The sequence below is a fragment of the Gossypium hirsutum genome, chromosome A07 (assembly GCF_007990345.1).
Source record: "Gossypium hirsutum isolate 1008001.06 chromosome A07, Gossypium_hirsutum_v2.1, whole genome shotgun sequence".
NCBI lineage: Eukaryota > Viridiplantae > Streptophyta > Magnoliopsida > Malvales > Malvaceae > Gossypium > Gossypium hirsutum.
The window spans coordinates 74193505-74220837 of record NC_053430.1 but is presented as its reverse complement, the minus strand read 5'-3'; the positions used below and the strand labels follow the sequence as shown (position 1 = coordinate 74220837).

General features: G+C 37.7%; 1 protein-coding gene across 1 annotated transcript; it reads left to right on the top strand.

The window, feature by feature from the left end:
• Nucleotides 1-16219: 16219 nt before the first annotated feature.
• LOC107955742 (uncharacterized) lies at nt 16220-16852 on the top strand. Its single transcript, XM_016891550.1, has 2 exons — nt 16220-16333; nt 16445-16852. The coding sequence occupies exons 1-2, from the start codon at nt 16220-16222 to the stop codon at nt 16850-16852; spliced, it is 522 nt and encodes a 173-aa protein (XP_016747039.1).
• Nucleotides 16853-27333: the final 10481 nt, after the last annotated feature.

The window sequence follows — 27333 nt, the reverse complement described above, 5'->3', positions numbered from 1 at the left end:
GCGACAAGTACGCAGATTGGCAGTGTCTGGGAAATTTTTTTATAAGGGGCTTAAAGTCTGTTAACACCTCGTGTTCGACTCCGGTGTCGGTCTCGGGTTTGGGGTGTTACATTTGATTGGTATCAGAGCTACGGTTTAGTCGATTCTAGTACTACCGTAATGCGTTGGGTCTAGCTATACATGCCATTTTATGTGATTACTTGATAGTGTGGTGATTTCTGACAATTGTAAATGTGTTTATTTATAGTAATGGATCCTAATCCCGACCGAGAGGTAGCTGATGATCTTGAGAGTGTAGCGCTTGCTCCCGCACAAGGGACAGCGCCGGCGGACTCTCAACCTAATGCTAGTAACCCGAATGAGGAAGCTAGACAAGCTTTCTATAGCGTGATGAATGATTGGTTCAACCAATACATTCGAACTAATACGGCTGTTCCACAACCTCCATTCCCGACTAATACCACCCTCGCACCTACAATACCTCTTGTGACTGACCAAATAAGGTCAAATAAGCCCCCAGTTAACAGAATCCGAAAACATGGGGCTACTGAATTTAAGGCTACGGATAGCGACGATGCCGAGCAAGCTGAATTTTGGTTGGACAACACTATCCGGGTACTCGATGAGCTATCTTGTACACCCGATGAATGCCTAAAGTGTACTATCTCCTTGCTACGCGATTCTGCCTACTATTGGTGGAGTACTCTGACTTCTGTTGTGCCCCGAGAGCAAGTAACTTGGGAGTTTTTCCAAACTGAGTTTCGGAAAAAGTATATCAGTCAGAGATTTGTTGATCAAAAACGGAAGGAATTTCTTGAGCTTAAGCAAGGTTCTATGTCAGTTACTGATTAAGAGCGAAAATTTGTTAGACTTAGTAGATACGCTCGGGAATGTGTTTCGTCCGAGGCTATTATGTGTAAACGCTTCGAGGATGGGCTGAATGAAGATATAAAAATGTTCATTGGCGTTCTTGAAATACGAGAGTTCGTAGTACTTGTCGAGCGAGCTTGTAAAGCAGAAGAGCTTAGAAAAGAAAAATAAAAAGTTGATGAGGGAACTGGAGAGTTTCGTAAAAGATCTTCGGGAAAGTCTCTTCAACAGGCATCGAAGAAATTTCGAGATGATGTGGGCTGGTCGAGAGGCACTTCGGGCCTTTTTAGACGAGATCGTGATCGACCCCCTGTGCGTACACGAGGCACTTCCGTCTCCAGTGTTGGGAATGAACGTCGAGACAAAACGAAATGTCGATATTACGGTAAATGGCATTCGGGGAGTTGTACATTCTGTTCAGACAACCTCGGGCAATCTTTAATGAAGTGGTCAACCGATCCGCACTTGTAACAAGAGCGGATACAGAATGTAAATCAGAGTGGGAAACCGGGCTAAAATGTTGAGTTTGATTCATGATTCCGTACATATGTGACTTTAATGTCTAATGTATAAATATGGGCTAAGTGCCTTGTGTTCCTCTTTTCGATGCTCAAATGATTAAATCAATTTATTTGTTTAATTAAGCTCAAGAGCAAAGGGGAACTAAATCCGATAAAGGGAAGGAAAAAGTGGTCGAATAGCTATCGGAATCGTTCGACAACACCCGAGGTAAGTTCTTGAGTAAAAGAGCTTAAATTATGATGTGATTAGATCATGTTTTGAGCAAATTAAAATCATGCTCTTTGTGTGGCTATTGAGCCGAATTTGCAAGAATGATGAATGTCTTGTGTTTGTGTTTTGCTAACGAAAATGAAATACGAATGGGCCATGATTTATTGTTAAATGTGCGTGGTTATTTGACTGATGTCCGGGCTAAGTCCCGAAGGCTTGTGCTAAGTGACAATATCCGGACTAAGATCCGAAGGCATTTGTACGAGATACTAATTCCGGGCTAAGCCCGAAGGCATTTGTGCGAGATACTAATTCCGGGCTAAGCCCAAAGGCATTTGTGCAAGTTACTAAATCCGGGTTAAGCCCGAAGGCATTTGTGCGAGTTACTAAATCCGGGTTAAGTCCCGAAGGCATTTGTGCGAATTACTATAACCGGGCTATGTCCCGAAGGCATTTGAACGAGGAGCTATATCCGGTTAAATTCCGAAGGTACGTGATTTGGGAATGAATGAACTTGCTGTAAAATTCCAGTTAATACTCTCGAAACATCCCAACGGTATGTTTCGTATGTGCTTGAATTTAGTTGAGCCCTTACAAATAAGTATTCGCTCAGTTGATAAACGAGCTACTGGCCTTTGGCTCAGTTGATCTTTTGTGTATGTACATAAGGGTTGGTAATGTGAAGCAAGTATGATATCGTAAATTTGTGCATATGAAATTATCCGTTTAGCTATATGAATGCTATACTTTTGTTGTGCTGGAATTCCTTGCTCAAAACTTACTAAGCATAAATTGCTTACTCCGTTTCATTGCTCCTCTGTTTTATAGATTTGGTTCTCCAGCTATCGGACTCGGGATCTTGAAGTCAAAGTCGCCCACACTATCAAAGCCCCCCTTTTGGTACAATTTTGGTTGAACTTCGAAATGGCATGTATAGGACTACCCGTTTGTTGTGGGTCCTGGACCCTTTGGACTTGTATAAATTTTGGATAGCCATGCGAAAATGGCTTATATGTGTTTGAGTATATTGTTATAATCATTTGGTGTGGATATGCTTGACAAGGATTGGCCATGGGGATGGTTAATCACTTTCATAAATTGTGCTATTTATGCAAAAATGGCTAGTTGAATCATGGAAACCATGAAATAGGTAAAGTCTACCTTAAAGGCAGATGCTGACAGCAGCAGTGATGTAGATTTCGAAAATCACTAAAAATAGTAGGAAGGGAATTAAATAGTGAATAAATTATTTAAACAAACCTTGATGAATCTACTTTCATAGGAACGTAACGAAACAATTATACGGACAGTATGTTAAGAGATATTCAGGTTCTCGTGAGACAGGGCCAGAACAGTTTCTGGATTTCCTGTTCCGACTTTGGAAATTCATTATAAATTAACCAGAGATAATTAGGAGTCATACCATATATGGATAGATTCCTCTCTGAGTCTAGTTTCTATAGAAATAAATGGCATCAGTATTGAATCCTTGTACAGGGAGATATCCAAGTCGTAATGCGCAAAGGTCAGGGTAGTCGATCCCTGTAACATGGGAGACTTTGACTAATAAACTGTACTAATTGGCCCGACCAAAATTTCTAGAAAAAAATATGTAGATGGGCATATGAGTCTAGTTTCAGGGAAAATTTACAGAACTGGATTCCGAGTTGTGAAACTCAAGATATGATTTTCAAAGCGACTAGTACGCAGATTGGCAGTGTCTGGGAAATTTTTTTATAAGGGGCTTAAAGTCTGTTAACACCTCGTGTTCGACTCCGGTGTCGGTCTAAGGTTTGGGGTGTTACACCTAGACTGTGTTGCTCACAGTTTTTTATCATTAGGATTACATACTAAGTTTTCATAAACTCACCCAACTATTTTTACTGTACAGGTAATCCTTAGGTGGATCAGTGCTACGAGGGACTAGAAGATGTGCTACACTACTGCACCTATTTTATTTTACTTGGCATTTATTTGCTATTAGATTACGTTTTGGATTTTGAATTATGTAATAAGGCCTCTTTAAATTTCTAGCTTTTAATTTGGAATTTTTGCTTATCATGAATTATATCTATTAAAAGTAGAATGCAATTTTTTTCTAAAATGATAATTGTTTTCTAAACACTGCATTTCTGCAACACTCTTAAATTGCTTTCGCAACAAATAGGGTTTTACAAGTAATGATGTTTTAAAGTGAAAAATGAATAGCTAGAATGATTTGAGTTCTAACAAAGAGGCTTTAAAATTTCCAATGGGTTTTTATCAGCTAGAGCAAGTTTTTGAAAAGCACTCTAATATGACACACTAGATTCGGCCTAACGTCTAGGCCGAGTTTAGTGTGTTACATTTAATGCTATCAGAGCCAGGTTGCAAAACTCGGTTACGTAATTGGTTTTGAAAATGTTTAAAATTTTTAAAAAACTGTTCCCAAAATATTTTAGAGGATTCGCAGGTGTGGCACACTGAGTCTCCGGTGCCAAATCCGTAAGTTCCTTGACAACTGATGATTGATCAGACTGAAATACAATACTGAGAATTACTTTAGATATGAGACTGTACTGTGATACTCTAGTTAGAGTAAACTGCAGCTGTAGGAGATTAAAAACTGTAGTGAGACCTCGATCTGCGAAAACCAACTCTAATTACTATTTTTTCATAAGACATCTACTAATCATTGAAACCGTAATTTGATTTGCATAAAATTATTGAATCAAATAATATGAGAATCAATATGAGCACTAGAGGTACTAGTGGAAGGGGTACAAGAGGCCGCGGCAGGGATCGTGGAAGTGCTAGGGCTGGGTCTCCAGCATTGGGCCACATACCTAACATTGAGGCTAGGGAGGCACCAGCTTCACCAGTAACTGAGATGGGATCATATGATCGAGTAGCTAGGGATGATGCACTATCTCAGGCTATGCTCCGAATTCTAGAGAGAGTTGTTGGAACCAATACGAGTGCTGTGGGCCATGGGTCAATTTCGGAATGACTCCAGTCTAATGGGGCAAAATTTTTTAGAGGTATTTTTGGAGTAGCCCCTAATGTGGCTGAATACTGGTTGAAAGCAATAGAGAGATTAATGGATGATCTTGACTGCACTTCTGAGCAAAAACTAAAGGGTGCAGTGGCTTTACTTTGAGACGAAGCCTATCAATAGTGGCTTACCGTGAGAGAGGGTACTCACGCCGACCGATTAAGATGGGATTTCTTTAAGGCAGCATTCCAAGGGAAATATGTGGACTCCCGAAGAAGGAAAATTTTGAGCTTGACCTAGGGGAATAAATCTATGGCAAAATATGAGGCAAAGTTCTTACGACTTGGCCGCTATGCTCGTGGGATAGTGGAAACTGAATATGAATGCTGTGTGCATTTCAAGGATGGCCTTTGAGATGAGTTACGAGTTTGATAGCTCTATAGAAGGAGCGAGATTTTGCTGCCCTTGTAGAAAAGGGGAAGATCACCGAGGATGTAAAGTGCTCTGAGCGCGAGAATCGAGAAAATAATAGGGGCAAAAATAAGAGGGATTCAGGGTCCTCATGTTTGTTTGGTAGGTCTAAAAAAGGGCCAAGTTTGATGGGCCAGTCCGAGCTGGGGTTCCTGTTGTGAGATTGCAGCTTTGTGCAGATTGTGGGAGACATCACTTGGGTGCTGGAAGAAGATCGGAGCGTGTTTCAGATGTGGGTCCATGGAGCATCAAGTTAAGAATTATCCTCAGAGACCTATTTCGATGCAAGCTACAGGACAGGGTTATGTATAGCCACTGAGAGGCCAGGGTTAGGCCAGAGAAGGAAATGGTATGGGGCAAGGTCGTGGAGCACCAGGCAGAGGTGCTGGTAATATTGAGGCAAGGCAGCCAACTCTAGTATACGTTGCATGTCGTCGAGAGGACAGAGTCGCCCCAGATGTTATAACCAATATGTTCCTAATCCATAATGTACCTTATATTGCTTTGATCGATATTAGATCTATGCACTCATACATTGCATGCACTGTGTCTGGAACCTTGGGTACCTGGTGTGTGAGTACTGTTAGCGAGATGATTGTGATTAGTCCACTAGGACAGTTAGTAAGGGTAGATAAGTTGTTTTGGAATGTGCCCCTAGAGGTCCAAGGAGTAATTTTTCCAACGGATTTGATATGGCTACCATTTGGTGAATTCGACCTTATCTTGGGGATCGATTGGTTCGTTAAATACCATGCAAGTTTGGATTGTGTTGCTAAATGTGTGGTGTTAAAGACTGCTAAGGATGTGAAGGTGGTTGTGATTGGGGAATGAAGGGATTATCTATCAAATGTAATATCTGTACTGAGGGCCGAGAAATATGTTCATAATGGTTGTGTGGCATTTTTAGCCTACATTGGTGTATCTGATTCTGAGGGTTCTTCGGTCGAAGGTATTAGAACTGTTAAGGATTTTCCATATGTATTTCCTGACGAGCTTTTTGGATTGCCTCCTCACCATGAGGTTGAATTTGGTATTGAGCTACTACCTAGAATAGCTCCGATGTCCAATGCCCCTTATAGAATGTAATCGAAAGAGCTTGTAGAGTTAAAAGCTCAAATCCAAGAGCTATTAGATCGAGGATTCATCTGACCAAGTGTGTCACCATGGGGAGCACCGGTGTTATTTGTGAAAAAGAAGGATGGCTTTATGTGCATGTGTATTGACTATCGACAATTGAACAAATTAACTATCAAGAATAAGTACCTTTGCCGAGAATAAATGATTATCAGTTTCGAGGAGCCGCGGTGTTTTCCAAGATTGATCTTTGTTCTGGGTACCATCAATTAAGAGTTAAAGAAGCCGATGTCTACAAGACAGCATTTAGGACTCGTTATGGTCACTACGAGTTCCTAATGATGTCGTTTGGGCTAACAAATGCACTAACAGCCTTCATGGATCTGATGAAACGATTGTTCCAGCCCTATCTAGATCGGTTCATGGTGGTATTTATAGATGATATCTTGGTGTATTCAAGAATCGAAGAGGAACATGATGTACATCTCCGAGTTATTCTATAGATTCTGAGGGAGAAGTAGTTATACGCTAAGTTCAGCAAGTGTGAGTTTTGGCTTCAAGAGGTAACTGTTTTAAGACATGTGGTGTCTGCTTAGGGGATTAGGGTTGATCCTCAGAAAGTTGAGACGGTTCTGGATTGGAAGCAACCTAGGTCGGTATCTGAGATTAAAAGTTTTCTGGGTCTGGCAGGGTATTACAGACATTTTTTCGAAGTGTTTTCTTTGATTGCTGCACCTCTGACTAAGTTACTGCGTAAAGGGGTACTGTTTAACTTGACTAATAAGCAGCAAGAGAGTTTTGAGAAACTTAAAAAGGTTCTGAGTGAGGCTCCTATATTGATGTAGCTAGAATCTGTGAAGGAATTCACAGTCTATAGCGACGCATCACACGTCGGTTTAGGATGTGTGTTGATTCAAGAGGGTAAGGTAGTGGCATACGCATCTCGCCAACTTAAGACCCATGAGGCGAATTACCCTACTTGAAATTGGCCGCAGTGGTATTTGCACTGAAGATTTGGAGGCATTATTTGTATGGCGAAAAGTGTATTATTTACACGGATCACAAGAGCCTCAAGTACCATCTTACCCAGAAGGAGTTAAAGCTTAGGCAGCGATAAGGATTATGATTGCTCAATTGAATACCATCGTGGTAAGGCAAATGTGGTAGCCGACGCACTTAGCCATATGGCTATGTCTGATCTAAAGGCGATGTTTGCACGCCTAAGTTTTTTTGATGATGATGGCTTGTTGGCTAAGCTTCAATTTAAACCGACATGGGTTGAGCAGATTAAGGGTAAATAGTTGTTGGATGAGTCACTAATCCCACATTTTCGGTAGATTGAGAATAGGGAAACATCTGATTTTGGGCTGAATAGCAAAGGGGTATTGTGTTTTCGTGAAAGAGTTTGTGTTCCTAGGGATTCTGACTTGAGGCAGTCTATACTGTAGGAAGCGCATAGTAGTCCTTATGCTATGCATCCTGTGGAAGCAAGATGTACCGAGACCTTTATGAACTGTATTAGTGGCTAGGACTCAAGCACCAGGTTACGGGTTTAGTAAGTAAGTATCTAACATGCCAGCAGGTAAAGGCTAAGTGTAACACCCCAAACCTAGCCCAGACGTTACGGTCGAATCCAGCGTGTCACGTTGAAGCGTTATTGAAAAACTCATGTTTTATCGAAAAACCTTCTTAGTGTTTAGAGAGTATTTATAGGTTAAAGTGAATGGAAGCTGAGTACCAGTGTAACACCCCGAACCCGAGACCGTCACCGGAGTCGAACACGAGGTGTTAACAGACTTTTTAAAAATTTTCCAGACACTGCCAATCTGCGTACTAGTCGCTTTAAAAATCATATCTTGAGTTTCACAACTCGAAAATCAGTTTCGTGATTTTTCCCGGAAACTAGACTCATATGCCCATCTACATATTTTTTTCTAGAATTTTTGGTCGTGCCAATTAGTACAGTTTATTAGTCAAAGTCTCCCATGTTACAGGGATCGACAACACTGACCCTTGCGCATTACGAATTGGATATCTCCCTGCACAGAGCTTCAATACTGATGTCGTTTGTTTCTATAGAAACTAGACTCAGAGAGGAATCTGTACATATATAGCATGACTCCTAATTATCTCTGGTTAATTTATAATAAATCTCCAAAGTCGGAACAGGGAATCCAGAAACCGTTCTGGCCCTGTCCCACGAGAACCTCAATAACTCTTAACATACTGTCCATATGATCGTTTCGTTACTTCCCTATGAAAATAGATTCATCAAGGTTCGTTTACATAATTTATTCATTATTTAATTCCAATCATACTATTTTTAGTGATTTTCCAAATCTACATCACTGCTGCTGCCAACATCTGCCTTTAAGGTAGACTTTACCTATTTAATAGTTTCTATGATTCAACTAGCCCCTTTAGCATGAATAGCACAAATTATGATAGTGATTAACCATTCCATACCAAATGATTATAACATTATGCTCAAACATATGTAAGCCATTTTCGCATGGCTATATACATTAACCAAAATATTCTTCCGCCACTAGTCTATTTTATACATGCCATAAGACAATCCAAAACATAGCAGTACCAAACCGTGGATAGTGATAGTGTGACTAGTTGCTGACGATCCCGAGCCTGTAGCTTCGCAATGAGATCTATAAAACAGAGGAAACAGAGTAAACGGAGTAAGCATTACAATGCTTAGTAAGTTTTAAGCAGTGGCAATAGATAACAATCAAATTATAACATAGTTGTTCGTATTCTTATTTCACTCTTCCTTCGGGCATACCATCCCTTTTCCGAATACGCACGTCTCATCATATACAATAGGCAGATAAACTTTCACGTAAAAGTGAGCTCATGTGACATAGATATATCGTATGATTTCCCATCACCTCTCACACTGATCCGATATCACATACTCATAAGAGTAGTCTCATAGATTGCTCTCACATGCATCACATAACTACCTTATGATTTAGTGCAATCAAGCTCACATATAGACTTGGAGTACATACCTGTTTAACCTTTCGCATTGAATATATTTATAAGCAACTCTTATTACGAAGTCTTACCCGGACATAATCTCCACACGCAGTCATCGGGTCTTTAGAGCCCGGATATAATACGAGCACGAAGCTTACGAACATTAATCAGTGATAATATTCTCGCATAAAGCCTGCGGGGTTTTAACCCGGATATAGTACTGACACAAATGCCCTTCGGGACTTATCACATTTATACACTTTCACATCCATCACGTTGGCCACTCGGCCCTGTCACATATATACACTTTCACATTCATCACATCGGCCATTAGGCCTTATCACATATATACACTTTCACATTCATCACATTGGCCATTCGGCCTTATCACATATATACACTTTCACATTCATCACATTGGCCATTCGGCCTTATCACACATATACATGTTTACTTTCATCACATTGGCCATTCGGCCTTATCACACATATACATGTTTACTTTCATCACATTGGCCATTCGGCTTTATCACACATACACACGTTCACTTTCATCACATTGGCCATTCGGCCTTATCACACATACACACGTTCACTTTCATCACATTGGCCATTCGGCCTTATCACACATATACATGTTCACTTTCATCACATTGGCCATTCGGCCCTATTCACACATATACACTTTCACATTTATTCAATTAGACTTCACATACCACATATACTATCATGTCCAGACTTGGGCTTGACCGAATCTACATCCATCACTTTCCAATGAATAATTCAATTTTACGCCATACTATCATTTCATATTCGAATTATCATAAGCTTACAATATCACGATTTAGAATTCAAGTATGGGTTTAATCAATAGCTTATGAGTAACTAAAACAAGTTTTATCCATGTTTACAACAACATCACATATTCACTACGAGCTGTTTTTCCTGAGCAATGGTCACTAAATTGTTTATAAATGGAGCTACAAAACTCCAAATCACTTGCCGTTAATTTTTCCTGAATATAGACTCGTATATCTTCCATCCATGAAATTTCCAGAATTTTAGGTTGGGCCAATCAACACCAGATTTTTCTTAAGTTTTCCCCTGTTTCACTGTTTGACTAATCTGACCACTCTTCACTACGAATCAAATTCCTCATTATCAGAAATTCCTTTGTTTACACGGTTTCTTTTATAAGAAACTAGACTCATTAAGCTTTAATTTCATGTCTCATTCAGCCTCTAATTCAAATCCATGAATTTATGGTGATTTTCTGAATTCATGTTACTGCTGCTGTCCTGAGCAGGTTTATCACAATTTTACTCTTCTAACATATCCTTTCAGCACTTCATAATATCATATCCATTTGGCAACATATCATATCAATAACTTACCTATACTTCATAATAACCATTAGGCTATATGCATAAAGATTTACAATAGAGTTATGATTCTTTTAATATGTGCTTAACATATCATACTCAATCACATTATAGGCATTAATACTTAAAACTTACCTCGATTGCTAATGTACGTCAATTCCGACTATTCGACCAATTTCCCTTTTTTCCACGATCCGACTTCGTTTCCTTGAGTTCTTGAGCTAATGAACCAAATTTAAACTTATCACATCACTATTGTGTAAAACCACATTCGATTATATTATAATTCGGTTTGCAAGAAATACACTTATTCCTTATAACATTTAGCTTCGAGATCACCACCTCAATCATCTCAAGTACCAAACATGCATTAATACTCTCTTTAGTACAATATAAAATAATCGTACACATCTTTAATCACCTTAAACAAATTACTAAGTATTATAGAAAATCAAGGCATACTCATCGTTAGTCTTATTCGGCCATCTCAATACGTTCTAAGTGACCATATGTATATACGTCTATACTAAAGTGCTTTACATTAATAACACCATATCAACAATGTATAATGCCGACCCCTTTAAACCAATTATCCATACAAATATTATTTGTACACATTTCCTTACCTAAATTTCACATTCGGCAACCACTTAATCAACTTAACAAATTTTCTATACTTCAAAACCACAAGTAAATATCATAATTTGTATCATTACATCGATTAAACTAAATCATGCATTAGCTTTTAGCACATTCGGCCATTAAAGAGACAACCCAATTAACATTCAAACCTTTATAAGCTTAGATTTCCCAAGGCTGAATATCACATAAAAACCTTTAATACACATGCAAAGTTTACACTTTAACTAATTATGCATATACTAATAAACCGAATATTATTTAAACAACCATTTGAATAATTCTTTATCACATGTTCACAATCGGCATAACCATGTTACAAATTCAATACATAAAAATCTTCTTATCCAAGGCTATATTTGACCTATATGTATTTTCTTTACAACCATTCATCAACAATTAAGCACATGTTTAATGGCCGAATGCACATACCTCTTACTCATCCTTAACAGATTTTTTTCTTATTATCAAGCTTCCATTTCCACTTAACTACGAACCATTTAAAACAATCAATATTTTACACATTGTCGAATGCATATATATATTCATCCAAACTCATAATTTCACAAGCTTAGCCTCATTTAATGACTACTTGTTCATCAAGACATTAAACACATCATGCATAACATACAAAGCATCCTTAGCCAAAAAAAATACTATCACAAAACTTCCTTGGCCGAATGTCATCTTTTTCCATTAACTAGATTTTGCCATGGGCTTGCTTCAATACTTGAGACCACTCAAATAATATTCAAACTTAATCCTTCATTTCATTTCTCATTTTAGCACATATTTGGCTAATATAAAAATATATGCTATCAATTTAATTACAATTATAAATTTTCAACTCAAACTCATTCTTTACCTCGTCTTTCACCTTAATTCAAATTCGGCAAGTATATAAACATATATTAGCAATTTAATTATAGCATTCCACAATTAAGCACAAGTTTCATACTTCACTTTAATAACCGAATGATATTTTACTCAAACTTGCCCCTCATAGCAAATTTAATTAGTCTATCCTCATCCATAAACACTTATCATCAAAACATCCACAATCTAATCCTTGAAGCCATGACCGAATGCTTTATGAAATAAATTCACAAAAATTAACATATGGGTCATGTTGTGAGCTTCAAAACTAACAACATTTTGCAAATATTAAAAATAAAATACATGAAATCTCACCTTAATTCCCAACACCAAATGACCGAGTGCCTTTGGTGTTCTTTCCTTTATACCCTAGCCGAATGCTCCAATCATCCATCAAAATTACAAATTTTTAGCATGGGCTAAGTAAGAGTCATGATTATTTACCTAAAACAAGATCAAATTTCACAATTTGACATAATATACTAACCTTTTTAATGACTCAAGTGACCAAAAATTCTTCCCCTCCTTTGTTTCTTCTATTCGGCCATGATGAACAACAAAGAAAGGATTTTGTTTTTCCTCCCCTTTCACAAGTCACGGCAATGGGGAGTAAGGGGAGACAACTTTGGTTTCTCCTCCCACTCACCTCATGTTTTATCATTCTTAATTCATTCTTTTATTTTCTAAACTCATAGTGCTAATAAAAGAATTCATATTATCCTCAATGACCCATCCATGGCCGGCCACTACTCATTCATAAGGGATATTTGACATGCAAACCCTTTATTCATATGACATGCACTAATTGAGCCTTATAGATTAACTATCACATTTTAAAAGTGTCACACATAAGTCCCATCGACTAAATTCACATGCAATTTACTAAATCAAAGCTTAAAACTTTCACACATTCATATTCACATATAATAGTCATAAAATATGACGGCTAATTATTTTTATGACTTGATTTTGTGGTCCCGAAACCACTTTTCGACTAGGGTCAAATTAGGGGTGTCACAACTAGGTAGGAAACCGGAAAAGAGGAGGTGAGTCCATCGGACTGCTTAAGTACCAAGCTCCCTTCGGATCCAATCCTAGACATGCACACCACCATTGCCACACATTAACTTAGTGTATGTTCTTAGGAAACCAATTCAATTAAGTCTAGTTTAAGGAAAAATGATTAATTTTGGGAAACGTTTTCGTTGCAGAAGTTTTGCTTTGTTGTCGTGATATTTTAAAACCATTTACTGTTTTTGAAAATGCGCCCTAAAACTAATCAGTTTCAGCGATTAAGATAATATCATACCTATTATAGTAAAACATATTAAAACCATTTAAAATAATTAAAGTGGCCTTATTACAACTTAAAAACCAAATCATAAAAGTAAATGAAAAGATGTCCAATTCACCAAAAGAAAACCAATTTTGCAGAATGAGTGGCCACTTCAAATCCCTCACAGCTCTAAGCCCACTAAGGTTGGGGATTACCTGCGTGGATGAAAATAAGGGGTGAGTTTGGGAAACTCAGTGTGTAAATTAACCCAACCATAGTCTAGATCAGTTCAAACCACAGAAACAGATTAAGCTGGGCCTTAGCCCTACACAGAATTCAGAATGTAGTCCATAGGCCCATAACAGAAATAGAACAGATATATCAAGCATGCAGAAGAACCCAACCCATATCCATCCGTATACACCCCCGTGCCAACCTTACACCATGTGGGGAGACTACTCGACCCACCCATCCGTATACATGTCACAAGTATGCAGCATGGCTACCAGAACAGATATTGTGACAGAGTCCTAGATATAGATAATTGTGGCAGGGCCACCAGAAACAGATATTTGTGGCAGAGCCACCAGAACGCTTCCTCCATCATTATAACCCATATCCCATGCAACAGATATACATGTCATGGCATACAACATAAAGAATCAGAATATCATATAGTTCAGTCAAAATTAACCTTAAGGGTATAATGGACATTTTGCACCTAGGGGTATAATGGTAATTTCCATACTTAGGGTATTTTAGTAAATTTACCTATTTTAGGGTTTACATACATACTACAGCCATTATTGCATCAACAGAAACACTTACCGCGCGTTCTTACAGAATTGGGCCCGTTGGCCCATTATCCCGTTTCGGCTCATTAAGCTCAAATATACCGAAGTGCACAAAATTGCGCTCTGCAATCCTATCACTTGAGATTACTAGGAATAGTAATCCAAACCATCTTACGAGCGCTCGTACGCTCACAAGTCCCCAAAATACTGACCTTTCGGCATTTCAGCATTTCGGCTTTTGCCGATCTAGTCTATGAGTGAGTGTCGTTTACACACCTACTCTGTAATGATATGTTGGTGAGATCCACACACGAGTCGCCTACAATCGAGTTACTAAAACATCAGTCTAAATATCAAAAGCAAGCTACGTACTAGACCCCCTTACCATATTCGACCAACAATGCCTTAAACCCTAAAGTTCTTACCTTTCTGCCAAAATATGGGTTAGATCTAGATGTCCAACTGAGGTAACCTTAAATTCTTTTGCTGTACGTCCCCTTGTCCATGCTAGCACATACAAAGCCAAAAGAAAGAGGGAAAAATGCCCTTAGTCCCAACGTTAGTCACCCTTAAGGGGTTTCGACTTTTTCTTAAACCATGAACAACTAATGAAAGTGATTCAAATACTTACCAATCATTATTCTACCCAAGAGAGTGTTCTTATCTATGCTACTAATCCCGATCTACTGTAGTAAGAAGAGATAGGTTCAAGTAACCAAAGATTCAGCTTTCTACCCCACAAATATGAAGGTTTTCAGCTTTTGAGAGAAAAGGGAAAAGGGGTTCGACTATAGCAGGATTCGGCTTTTGAAAAAATAATGAAGAAAGGAAAATAAGGGAAGAGACAGAGAAAGAAGGGTATGGGTTCGGCTATGGAGAAAAGAAAAGATGAAAGAAAAGAAGATATGAGAAGGGAAGTAGTATTCGGTTATAGAGAAACGGTACAGTGAGGGCTTCCAAGTTTGGATATGGGGGAAAAAAGGATACAGATGACCGAAAGAAAGGGAAGAAGATACAAGAATTTGATTCTTGAAGAGGAGGATTCGGCACAGGTGTAAGGTGTAAGTTCGGCTTCTAGCAAAAGAACAAAAAGAATTCGGTAGCCACCCATCCAAAAGCTGAAATTCCTAACACTAAATGACCTAGCCGAATTTCCTATGCCAAAGACCCTTGGCCGGCCACCTCTTGCTCCTTGATCAGCTCCTAAATTTCCTCCCTTATCTTATCCTTACTCGATCCCCTTACCAGCTTAAACTCTCCCTAACAGAGTTCCCCCCTGAGTTCCATCACATCCCCTTTCTGTATATAAAAATTAATACCATAATTTGCTTACCTTGTGACTTGAACCTTAGCTCTCCCTAGTCCTCCACACGCCACTCCCCCTATACCTTATGTGGCATCACATGCCAATCTACCATAGGTCCCTTGTGCCCTATTTTACCATCTTTAATTTAAAAGCCCTCAACGCTAGTACTTTCTCTTTCCAAAATTGGGAATTCAGAAATTGCCTCGGATTGGATTTACTCTTGGGCCTTTTAAAGGCCCACTAACATACTCAGACCTACTACAGACTGTTAAAATACAGAATTTCTAAAATTCATTGAAAATCAAAGAAATCCTGAAAATCCCGAAAATTGGGGCGTTACACTGAGCATCAGTTACCTTCTAGGTTATTGCAGCCAGTTAAGATTCCTCTCTGGAAATGGGAAAGGGTAAGCATGGACTTTGTTAGTGGGCTGCACTTAACGCTTACTAAGAAAGATTCGATATGGGTCATAGTAGATCAGTTGATCAAGTCTGCCCATTTCATACTACTTCGTACTAATTACTCACTGCAGAAACTGGCTAAGTTATATGTGGCTAAGATTGTAAGACTGCATGTGGTGCCGATTTCCATAATATCTGATCAAGATCCTCATTTCACATCCCAATTTTGAAAGAAGATACACAAATCACAAGGTACAAGGTTGGACTTCAGTATTGCGTTCCACCCTCAAACAGATGGTCAGTCAGAAAAGCTGATTAAGATACTGGAGGACATGTTAAGGAGTTGCGTAATAGACTTCCGAGGTAGTTGGGAAGACTACTTTCCGCTAGCGGAGTTTGCATATAACAATAGCAACCAGTCCAGCATTTAGATGGCACCGTACGAGGCATTATATGGTCGTAGGTGTTGTACTTTTACGTGTTGGACTGAGTTGGGCGAGTGGCGAGTTTTGGGGCCAGAGTTAGTATCTAATACCGAAGATAAGGTAAAACTGATTCGAAACAGGTTGAAAGAAGCATCTGATAGGCAATAGTCTTATGCAGATCTTAAGCGTTGAGAAATTAAGTATTCTGTGAGAGAATTTGTGTTTCTCAAGGTCTCCCCATGGAAGAAGATTTTAAGATTTGGGCAGAAGGGCAAGCTAAGTCGCAGGTTTATTGGGCCTTATAGCGTCTTGAAGCGTATGGGACCGGTTGCTTATCAACTTGAGTTGCCTCCAGAGTTGGGTCGAATCCATGATGTTTTCTACATCTCCATGCTGAGGCGTTACTGCTCTGATCCCACAGATATAGTGCCTGTTAAGGAAATCGAGGTTAGGCCAAGTCTAACCTTCAAGGAGGAACCAGTGCAGATACTAGATCGTGACGTTAAGGGGCTGAGGAGGAAACCTATTCCACTGGTTAAAGTGCTATGGCGCAATCATGGTTCAGAAGAGGCCATGTGGGAACCTAAGGAGGCGCTGCGTCAGCAGTACCCTCACCTACTTTCACCAAGTAAATTTTGAGGTCGAAATTTCTTTTGGGAGTAGAGTTGTAACGCCCAAAAAATGTAAGCTTGTAATATTGGCTTAGTGATTTGAGTGGTTTTGGGAGTGTTAGAGAAGCCTAGGTTGAAGTCTGGGCTTTTGCAAAATTTTTGGTTTTTCCCTTTCATGAATCTGGACATTAGCATGTAGACCTTATAAATAATTGTGGTTGAAATGTGACACAAAAGGAGCTTGTGGTCCTGTGCTAAGTGTCGTGTGGTAGTTGCTAGAGGTCTGAGGTTCAAGTCTTGGCAATATACAAGAGTATTTATTTTGCTACTCTTGCTGTGTAAGAAGAAGATGTTGTTTGAAACTCTGTTGAGTGAAATTTGACTTTATCAGGGAGTGTTATGTAAAAAGAATCAAGGAGAGGATTGGGGAGAGATTTTAGGAGAAGGATAAGGGGAGAGAAAATGGGAGTTTGAGGTTTAGTAGGGTTGTGCCAAATGTGGGGGTTGCGCATAGGGATTTTCGGCTGAGTGACTCCTCCCTAAGACTTTCAGTTTTGATTACTCTGTTTGGGGTTCTTTTTTCTCTTTCTTTTTTCTCTCGAGTTTGTGAAATTTGGGGTCTTTTCTTTTGCTTTTGAAGAAGTGCCGTATTTTGGTAAGTACTTATTAGGTCTTAGTGACCTACGATTTTACTCATTCCATTTAATCTTTTATTCACGGGTTGTCTTCTCCCTTACACTTTTTCTCAAGGGCTTCCCTTCTGGCCGAATATCTATTTCTTCCTTTCTTCTCTGACCATTTTAGTTTTAGCTTGGGGTGACCGAGTTTCTCATTCCTTCTCCCTTTTCTCCTTTCAATGCAACTTAACCTTTGTTGGCTGAATACTGATTTTGCATTGGCTCTCGAGGAACTGATTCTTTCTCTTATTCTTACCTGTCGACCTTGGTGGTAAGTGCTGTTTATTTTATTTCGGTTTTGTTCATTCCTTCCCTTTCTACCCTAACTATGGTTTCCATGTAACACTATGGTTCTACCGAATATTGTTAGGGGATTCGATCGATATAGCCAAGGGGTTAGGACGATTGTTCTCTCTCGACAAGTGATCCTCTCACTCGTGGTAAGCGCTTAAATTTCTCAATTTGTTTATGTAGCATATGGATTCTTATGAATCGGAAAACTATTTTGAGTAAAGGTTAAAGCACTGAGAAGATTGTGTTGGTTCGGGATCTAGTGGAGGTTCTGCGATTGTGCGGTCGGTAAGTAGTGTGAATAAGGTTTAGTACCTCAAATGTTATGGTTTCGACTAACCGTGTGTATGATCTAATGATAGGGTTATTGTGTTCATAGGTGTTTGGTTTTAGAAGCGATCCAAGTACAAATCCATAGCAGGTGTGTAATTTCACCACCTTTACTGTAAATCGGCAAAAGCCAAAAAGCTAAAAAAGATGGCATTGAGGCCACATGGGCGTGCGATCGCTCACGTGGTGAATCGAGCCCACATAACATGGGTGTTAGACCGTAAAGGCGGCCGCGAGCATTCTCATGGGTTTGGTCCGTTCTGGGTTGAAATGGGTCATGTGGGCCCAATGGGCTTGTGGGCTCGACACGAATAAATTCCACAATTTACGATAATTACTGGACTGGGCTGTGTAGTTCGCATGGCCATGGTAACTCTTGGGCTTAATGGTCCACAAGGGTGTGTGGGCCCACTTGGGCCACAAAATGGGCCATGGGCCCATCTGCACTGTTATGACCATTAAGGTTACACAAGTCACTCGAGGCGACTGTAGACCTTCTGATGGGTCGATATGAGTACCTAGACCCTAGGGCAGGTAAAATGACCAAAATACCTTTATAGGGTAAAATGACTATTTTACCCCTCGAGGGTAAATGACATGTTTGTGGTACGATTTGACTGTACTGAGCATGACATCCTGCATACTTGTATGATTTATGACATGACATTTTACATAGGGTTGGGATACTGTTATGGAGGAAGTGTACTGTACTAATGGCTTGGCCACCTATATACTGATACTAGCAGCTTTGCTGCGATACTGCTACTGGCAGCTTTGCTGCACTACTGATACTGGTAGCTTTGTTGCGATATTGGTGTGTTGGCTAGGTGGGCCGACTTTGTCCCCACATGGTGTGTTGGTTGGTACAGAGGTGTGTTGGCTGGTTTGGGTTGGGCTGCATCATTGTACTGAATTGATATTGTATTGGACAAAGGCCCGCCCTATATTATTTCTGAATAGGGTCAGGCCCAGACTTTGTTGCTCACTGTTTGTTATCATTGGGATTACAAATGGAGTTTTCGTAACCTCATCCAACTGTTTTTACTGTACAAGAAATCCGTAAGTGGATTGGTACTGCGAGCGACTCGGAGATGGCCACACTACTGCTCTTGTTTTCTTTTACTTGGCGTTTATTTGCTAGTAGATTATGTTTTAGGCTTTGAATTAGGTAATAAGGCCTCTATAAATTTCTAGCTTTTAATTTTGGATGTTTGCTTATCATGAATTCTATCTGTTAAAAGTAGAATGCGATTTTTTCCAAAATGATAATTGTTTTCTAAACATTGCGTTTCCACAACGCTCTTAAAATGCTTCTGCAACAAACAGGGTTTTACAAGTAATGATGTTTTAAAGTGAATAATGAATAGCTAGAATGATTTGAGTTCTAACAAAGAGGCTTTAAAATTTCCAAACGAGTTTTCATCAGCTAGATCAAGTTTTTGAAAAGCACTCCAATTTGATACACCAGATTTGACCATAACGTCTAGGCTGGGTTTGGGGTGTTACACAGATGAATATCTTCATTTAAACCATCTTCAAATTTTTTGTACATTATTGCTTTCGTAGATACACATTCACGAGCATACTAACTTAGCCTTACAAATTCCCGTTCGTATTCTATGACAGACATACGACCATGTTTAAGTTCGAGAAACTCTTTACGTTTTTTATCAATGAATCTCTGACTAATGTATTTCTTTTGAAATTCAACTTGGAACAAATCCCAGGTGACTCACTCACTTGAAACTACCGATATCAAAGTTTTTCAACAGTGGTACGCCGTATCTCTCAGAAGTAAAACAACACATTTTATGCATTCTTCAGGATTTAATGATAATTCATCAAATACTCATATTGTGTTCTCTAACCAAATTTGGCCCTTTAAGCATCATCATTTGATGTAGCTCAGAACTCTTCGACCCCATACTTTCTAATCTTATCTACCAGAGGCTTACTGAACTGAACCGGATTCACTGATGGCATAGTAGGAGCTTGTGGTGAATTAACTGGGGGTGGAGGTTGTTGAATAGCCGGATTGGTTCTAATATATTGCCTAAACCAATCGTTCATCATCTGATAAAAGGCTTGTCTAGCCTCACCATCACGTCTACTCGTAGTTAGTTGAGAATCAAATGGCGCTATCCTTTGCACGGGAGTAGGTGCATTGCTTTCGACATCGTCCATGATGGCTTGTTCGGATTCATTTGCTATATAAAAACACATTCTAATGTCAGGATTCATCAGACTATCGCAATTCATAAATATGGCATGTATAGCTAGACTCACATATGCTATGGTAGTCCTGAAACAGACTAAACCATGGCTCTGATACTAAAAAAATGTAACACCCCTAACCCGTAACCATCGCTAGAATAGGTTAAGAGGCATTACCAAACTTATAATAACATTCAGAACAATCATTATCAAATAATCATATCATTATTGTAAATGACATTCATTCACTTTCAATAAGAACTTGTATCGAGCATACAAAGCCTAACTCATGCATTTGAGACCAATCTGATAACATATAAAAGTTTCGAAAACTTAGAAAATTTTCAACTTTTAAAAGTTTACACACCCGTGTGAACAGGCTGTGTGCCTTACACGACCTTAGACACGTTCGTGTGTCTAAACCGTGGAAAAACAGGGCATACATACTAACTTATCCACACGGCCACAAGACACACCTGTGTTCCAGGCCATGTGAAAATTAAGGAGGCTACTGACTTGGCCACACGGCCAACCACACGCCCGTGTGCCATACATGACCAGTAGACACGCCCGTGTGTCTAGGCTGTGTCAAAGCTGGAGGGTATACTGACTTAAATTCATAGGGTACCCCAGGGGACACACGGCCGTGTAACATGACCGTGTGTCGTACACGGATGAGACACACACCCGTGTCTCTACCCGTGTAGACAAAAAATAGGCCATTTGAATAGCCAAATTACCACCCCAATTGGGTCAAAACTACAAACACCAAACTAAGCATATTTGCATACCACAATACCAAAACATACCTTATTCATAACTTAACATAATCAACAAATTCCAATTTCAATTCATCAATCAATTCATACCAAAACTTAACTAAAATCATACCTAAATATATAATCAATAAATCATGTATTCTCATACTTAAAACTTACCAAAGTTCTCATCATTTACCTTTTCTTTTAGCCAACCAAAAACATACCACAATTGCACAATATCATCACATATCATATACCATTATCAAACTATAAGTTCAAACAAAAACTAGCCATATCACATGGCTAAATATAGATATATACATCACAAAACATAATCCCACAACTTCTAGCCTATACATACCATAGTTTAACATATATATTTTCAAAGTACCAAAGTAAGGTTTGATAGTGTGGTGATGATCCTCGACTATCCCCAGGCTCACAGTAGCTTCGATATCTATAAAACAAAGCAAACACACACAAAGTAAGCTTTCAAAAGCTTGGTAAGCCATATACAAATAAACATGTCATTCAAAGAAAATAAGTATCATCAAATCATTTATACTTTGTATACCAATGTTAACACAAATCTCATATTCAATTACTTACCTTTCATTCTCAAATAGGCTATACAAAGTAAATATACCTGAATCTGATATGATTTCACAAAGTTATCCATTTCCTCTGAATGCCCGTTTGAACCATTCAGAAACACAAGGATACGTAGATAGATCAGAAAGTAAATACAATGCCAATGTCCCAAACGTGGTCTTACATGTAATAAAAAATCGATGCCACTATCCAGACAGGGTCTTACACGAAACCATATACGAAGCCAATGTCCCAGAATGGTCTTATACGTAAAAAAGAAGTTGATGCCGATGTCCTAGACATGGTCTTACATGCAAAACAGATATCGAAAATCCTATGTCATGACATATGTATCCTATCTATTCCTAAGGTTCATACGGGGCTTTTTCAGGCGTCGGAACTTTGTCGATAACATTCATTCATCACAATTCAATATCAAATAAATAATAATAGTTCAATTTAAACAAGCTTATTTTTATATCGACTTACCTCGTATGGATTCGGATAAACTGAATTGGCTATTCGACGACTTTCGACTTTCGACTTTCCCCGATCTAAATCTGTATTCTTTAATTCTCGATCTAATTCAATTCAAAATTAACCATTTCAATCACAAATTCATTCAAAACAATCTACAAACACACATTTAGGGTAATTTACAAACTAGCCCTTACATTTTGTCATTTTGACACTTTAGTCCCTAATTCACAAAATCACAAAATACACATAATTTGCATATACTCATGCTTGGTCGAATATTCATAGTTCTCATACAAGTCCACACACTTCATTTATTTCACATTTTAGTCCCTCAAAATTACATTTTTACAATTTAGCCCAAATTACTCAAAATCATAAAAAATCCAACATCAAACTTTCATATTTCATCAATTAACAACATAAAGCTCATGAATTCATCCATGGCACATTTCAAAATAATTAACAAAATCAGAAATTAAGGCATGGATTTTGTAACACCCCTATAACCCGTATCCGTCGCCGGAGTGGGTTATGAAGAGTTACCAATCCAAAACACTACATTTGTACATTCACATTTACATAAGTTCATTAGCAATTATATACATAGCCAAACAAAATCAAAGATCGAAATTCAGACTTATACTGACATTCAAAAGTTACCATATTCACATGTCTTATATATAACAACATCTCAAAATATCATTCACTTAAGTCTATTCTATACATGCCATACGAATTCCAAAACATAATAGTACCAAAACAATAGATAGTGTGATGAGTTGCTGACGATCCCCGAGCAAGTGGTTGCAGTCAACGATCTAAAAATAGGGAAACATAAAAAACGGAGTAAGCTTCCATAAGCTTAGTAAGTTTTAAGCAATGCAAACAATTAAATTCAATTATAAATCGATCAATCAAATTCTCAAGTGACATTTCTTAGATATATTGCAATTTGGCCGAATATATATATACAAACATTTAACGTATATTTAGCATATTAACTTCACTTGAATCTGAATTCATATAACATAAGTAAATCAAATATTTTCACATAACTTCACATTTTGGCCAAATGTATCAGGATCATATACATATAGTCTTAATACTTATTCACATATACATCATACTACATACTTGGGATTCAATCCCAATCAAGCTCATATAAGTACAAGATACATACCTGGCCAACTTAAGGTATTATACGATTTCAATTGTCATTTTATCACGAAGTCTCAAAATCTTAGATTTATATCAAATCACTGGAAATTAGCCTGCTAGGTTTAAAACCCGAATTCATCACCGGTATGAAGCCTGCTAGACTTTAAGTCTGAACTCATGCACTGGCATTACGTCTGCTAGGCTCGAAGCCTGATAGTAACTCACCGGCATTATAGCCTACTAGGCTCGAAGCCCGATATTAACTCACCAACATTATAGCCTACTAGGCTTGAAGCCTGATATTAACTCACCGGCATTATAGCCTGCTAAGCTCGAAGGCCCGAATAGTACCGTACGATAATCAAGTTAACAAGTTCAATATAACATAATCATATCAATAAGGTACTAGCATCATTTGAACATATATAATTATACATATCAAACAGTTTTCTTTTATCTTATTTTCACACTTAGCATTCGATAGCTTATGCATAACATTTCGCTCACATTCATTTCAAACTTATCATTCGATTATAAAAGCACATTGCATATTTACCAACATGTTATACTTGCCATTAGGCCATATAAGCATGATACAATACACCATCATTTCATGTTTAACATTCGGCTAAATCCATACCTTACAAGGAATACCTAATTCACATAATATATCAGATTATAATCAATTGTTATTTACGTTTGATTACTTAAAACTTACCTCTGTTGTTGTCGAACGATTACAATGGCTATTCGATTACTTTCTCCTTTCCCCTATCCAACTTTGGTCGTCTAAGCTCTTGAGCTAAATCAAACAAATTTACTTCTCAATCAAACACATACATACGGCAACCATATCCATTTCAAAAACCAATTCATTCGTATCATTTGTCCATATATTAGCTTTTAGCATATTCGGTCATTAGAGCGACCTATTTAACTTTCAAGCATTCATTTCTAATTTTAATTAAACAATGCCGAATGCCATTAACTACTAATGCCACACACACACATATACATAAAATTCATCCATACATAACCTATAGCTCATTCGGCCATTCATCACTCAAACCTATCAAAGCTTCATATCAAACTTCCTTGATCGAATACACATATAAGCACATAATACACATTTAGCATTTTTATTTACTTCATGATACATTCCGTCTTGGCATAATTTCATTAAAAATCCCTATTAGCCACTTCACAAATCAATTATATCATCTACTTAATATTTCATAACTTATCATGCTAGCCGAATATTATTTATTCAAGTTCTTATTCAGCCATAGCACACACAACATGTTAGCTGATTTTCCCACTTAACATCTAATGCACATATATGCTCATTTGTCTAGCTCAACTTCACCTATCTACCATTACTCATAAAAAGAACATGAAACAACAACCATTTCCTTCAATTCAATTCATGATCGAATGCTCACAACAAAACAATTTTCAAAATTTAAACATGGGTTAACTAAGCAATGCTTTGACCATGCTAATTTCGCAAGAGTATCAAGAAAATACATGGAACATACCTTTGAATCATGCTAAGTAAATGACCGAATGTGCTTGAGCTTTTTCCTCTCTTTTTCTCTTAATTTTAGCTATGAAGAACAAATATGAACAAGCTTTGTCCTTTTCATCATTTTGTTATTTTATTTATCTTTATTTTATAATATAAAGCCATTAAATATTATAATGCTAATTTAAAATGCATATATTGTTTATCATCATCATTACGGCCGGCCACTACAAATTAAAGTGGGAAATTTGACATGCAAGTCCACCTATTTTAAACTATAAAATATTTGGCCACTACAAATTGACCTATCACATTTTCAAAATTTCTCACATAAGTCCTATTTAATAATTTCACATACAAATGAAAAAATCAAAGCATGAAATTTTCACACATGCACTTTCACATATAATAAGCATAGAATATAACATTTAATTATTTTTGTGACTAGGTTTTGTGGTCCCGAAACCACTTTTCGACTCGGGTCAAATTAGGGCTGTCACAGATTTGATAGTATACAAAGCAACGATTATAAAAACGTAGAAATTATCAAAAATTGAACAAAAATGGACCTTTAATCAAGCTAGATGTTGGCCGAATGCTTCAAGCACATAAACCCTATGTTTTTCTCTTCAATTTTGGCAAAGATGAAAAAAATTGACTTAATTTATGCTTTTGTTTTATTATAAAACATATCATTAACTAATTTCCAAATTTACCATTTGTTATAAAATTATTCATTCACCTGACACATGCCCTTTTATGTCATTTAATTCTTTTAATGGTCAGATAACCTGATAAGGAGCTCACAATCATAAAGCCAAATCAATTAAGCACTTTTAACAAATAGCATACAACTTTTACATGTTACGCGATTAGGTCCTTTTTTAAAATTAAGTACACAAACGATCAAATTTTCAGACGAAACTTCCACACATGCTAATTCACACATCATAAACAGAAAAAATAATATTTAAATATTTTTCTGACTCGGATATGTGATATTGAAACCACTATTTTGAATAGGGTCTAAACCGGACTGTAATAATTCTCCCTCTTAGAGATTTTTGTCCTCGAAAATCTTACTGTTAAATAGATTTGGATAATGTTGTCTCATAACATCTTCAGACTCCCACGTGCTTCCTCAATACCGTGTCGATGCCACATCACTTATACTAATGAAAATTTCTTATTTCGTAGCTCTTTAACCTCTCGAGCTAAGATACGGATCGGCTTTATCAGACTACATTTCAATCTTAGACGGAGGAATCGCTTGTGAAGGATCGGATCTGTATTGTCGAAGCACTGATACGTGAAACACATCATGAATCTTGTCTAACGCTGGTGGCAACAACAATCTATATGCTGTCGGCCCAATACGTTCAGTAATCTCATACGGCCTAATGATCCTCGGACTCAATTTGCCTTTTCTATTGAACCGAAGCACTTTCTTCCACGGGGATACCTTTAAAAACACTTTATCGCTGATCTCAAATTCAATGTCTTTTCATTTCAAATCTATATATGATTTCTGATGATCAGAAGCTGTTTTCAAACTATCTAGGATCACTTTTACTTTCTCTTCGGTTTCTTTTATCAAATCAATTCCATGATCTTATTTTCACTGAGCTCCGTCCAATACAAAGGTGTACGGCATTTGCAGCCATATAAAGCTTCATATGGTGCCATTTTAATGCTCAACTAAAAACTGTTATTATAAGCAAATTCAATCAAAGGCAAATACTATTCCTACGTACCTTCAAACTCAAGAATGCAACATCTTAACATATCCTCGAGTATCTAAATAATCCGCTCAGATTGACCATCCATTTGATGCTGAAAAGCAGTTCTGAAGTGCAATTTAGTACCCAGAGTATCTTGTAATTTCTTCTAGAATCTTGATGTGAATCTCGGATCTCTGTCTGACACTATAGATAATGGCACAGCATGCAATCTCACGATATCAAAAATGTATAACTCAGCTAATTTATCAAGCGAGTAATCGGATTGAACCAGAATAAAATGAGCTGATTTCATCAATCGATCAACTACAACCCAGATAGCATCTTTCTTTATCGAATACACAGGTAAACCTAAAACAAAATTCATTGTCACTCGATCCCATTTCCACTCTTGAACCATAATCGGTTGTAGCAAACCAGATGGCATTTGATGTTCAGCTTTAACTTACTGACAGATCAAACATTTAAAAACAAAGTGAGAGATATCTCTTTTCATTCCAGACCACCAATAAAACTATTTCAGATCATTATACATTTTTGTACTACCCGGATGCACAGATAATCGACTATTGTAGGTTTCACTCAAAATCATCTAAATTAATTTTTCTCGAGACACAAATTCTATCTCAGAATCTCAGACAATCATCTTTATCAACTTTGAATTCTAAATTCAACTCTACATCACACTAAGCTCTTTTAGCTAAAATTTTATTATCAATCTTCTGAGCTTCAATAATCTGCTG

Coding starts and splice junctions, on each gene's coding strand:
- LOC107955742 (XM_016891550.1), top strand. CDS start 16,220: ATGGCACCGTACGAGGCATTATATGGTCGTAGGTGTTGTACTTTTACG. Junction 16,334..16,444: donor TATCTAATACCGAAGATAAG/GTAAAACTGATT, acceptor GTGTTTCTCAAG/GTCTCCCCATGGAAGAAGAT.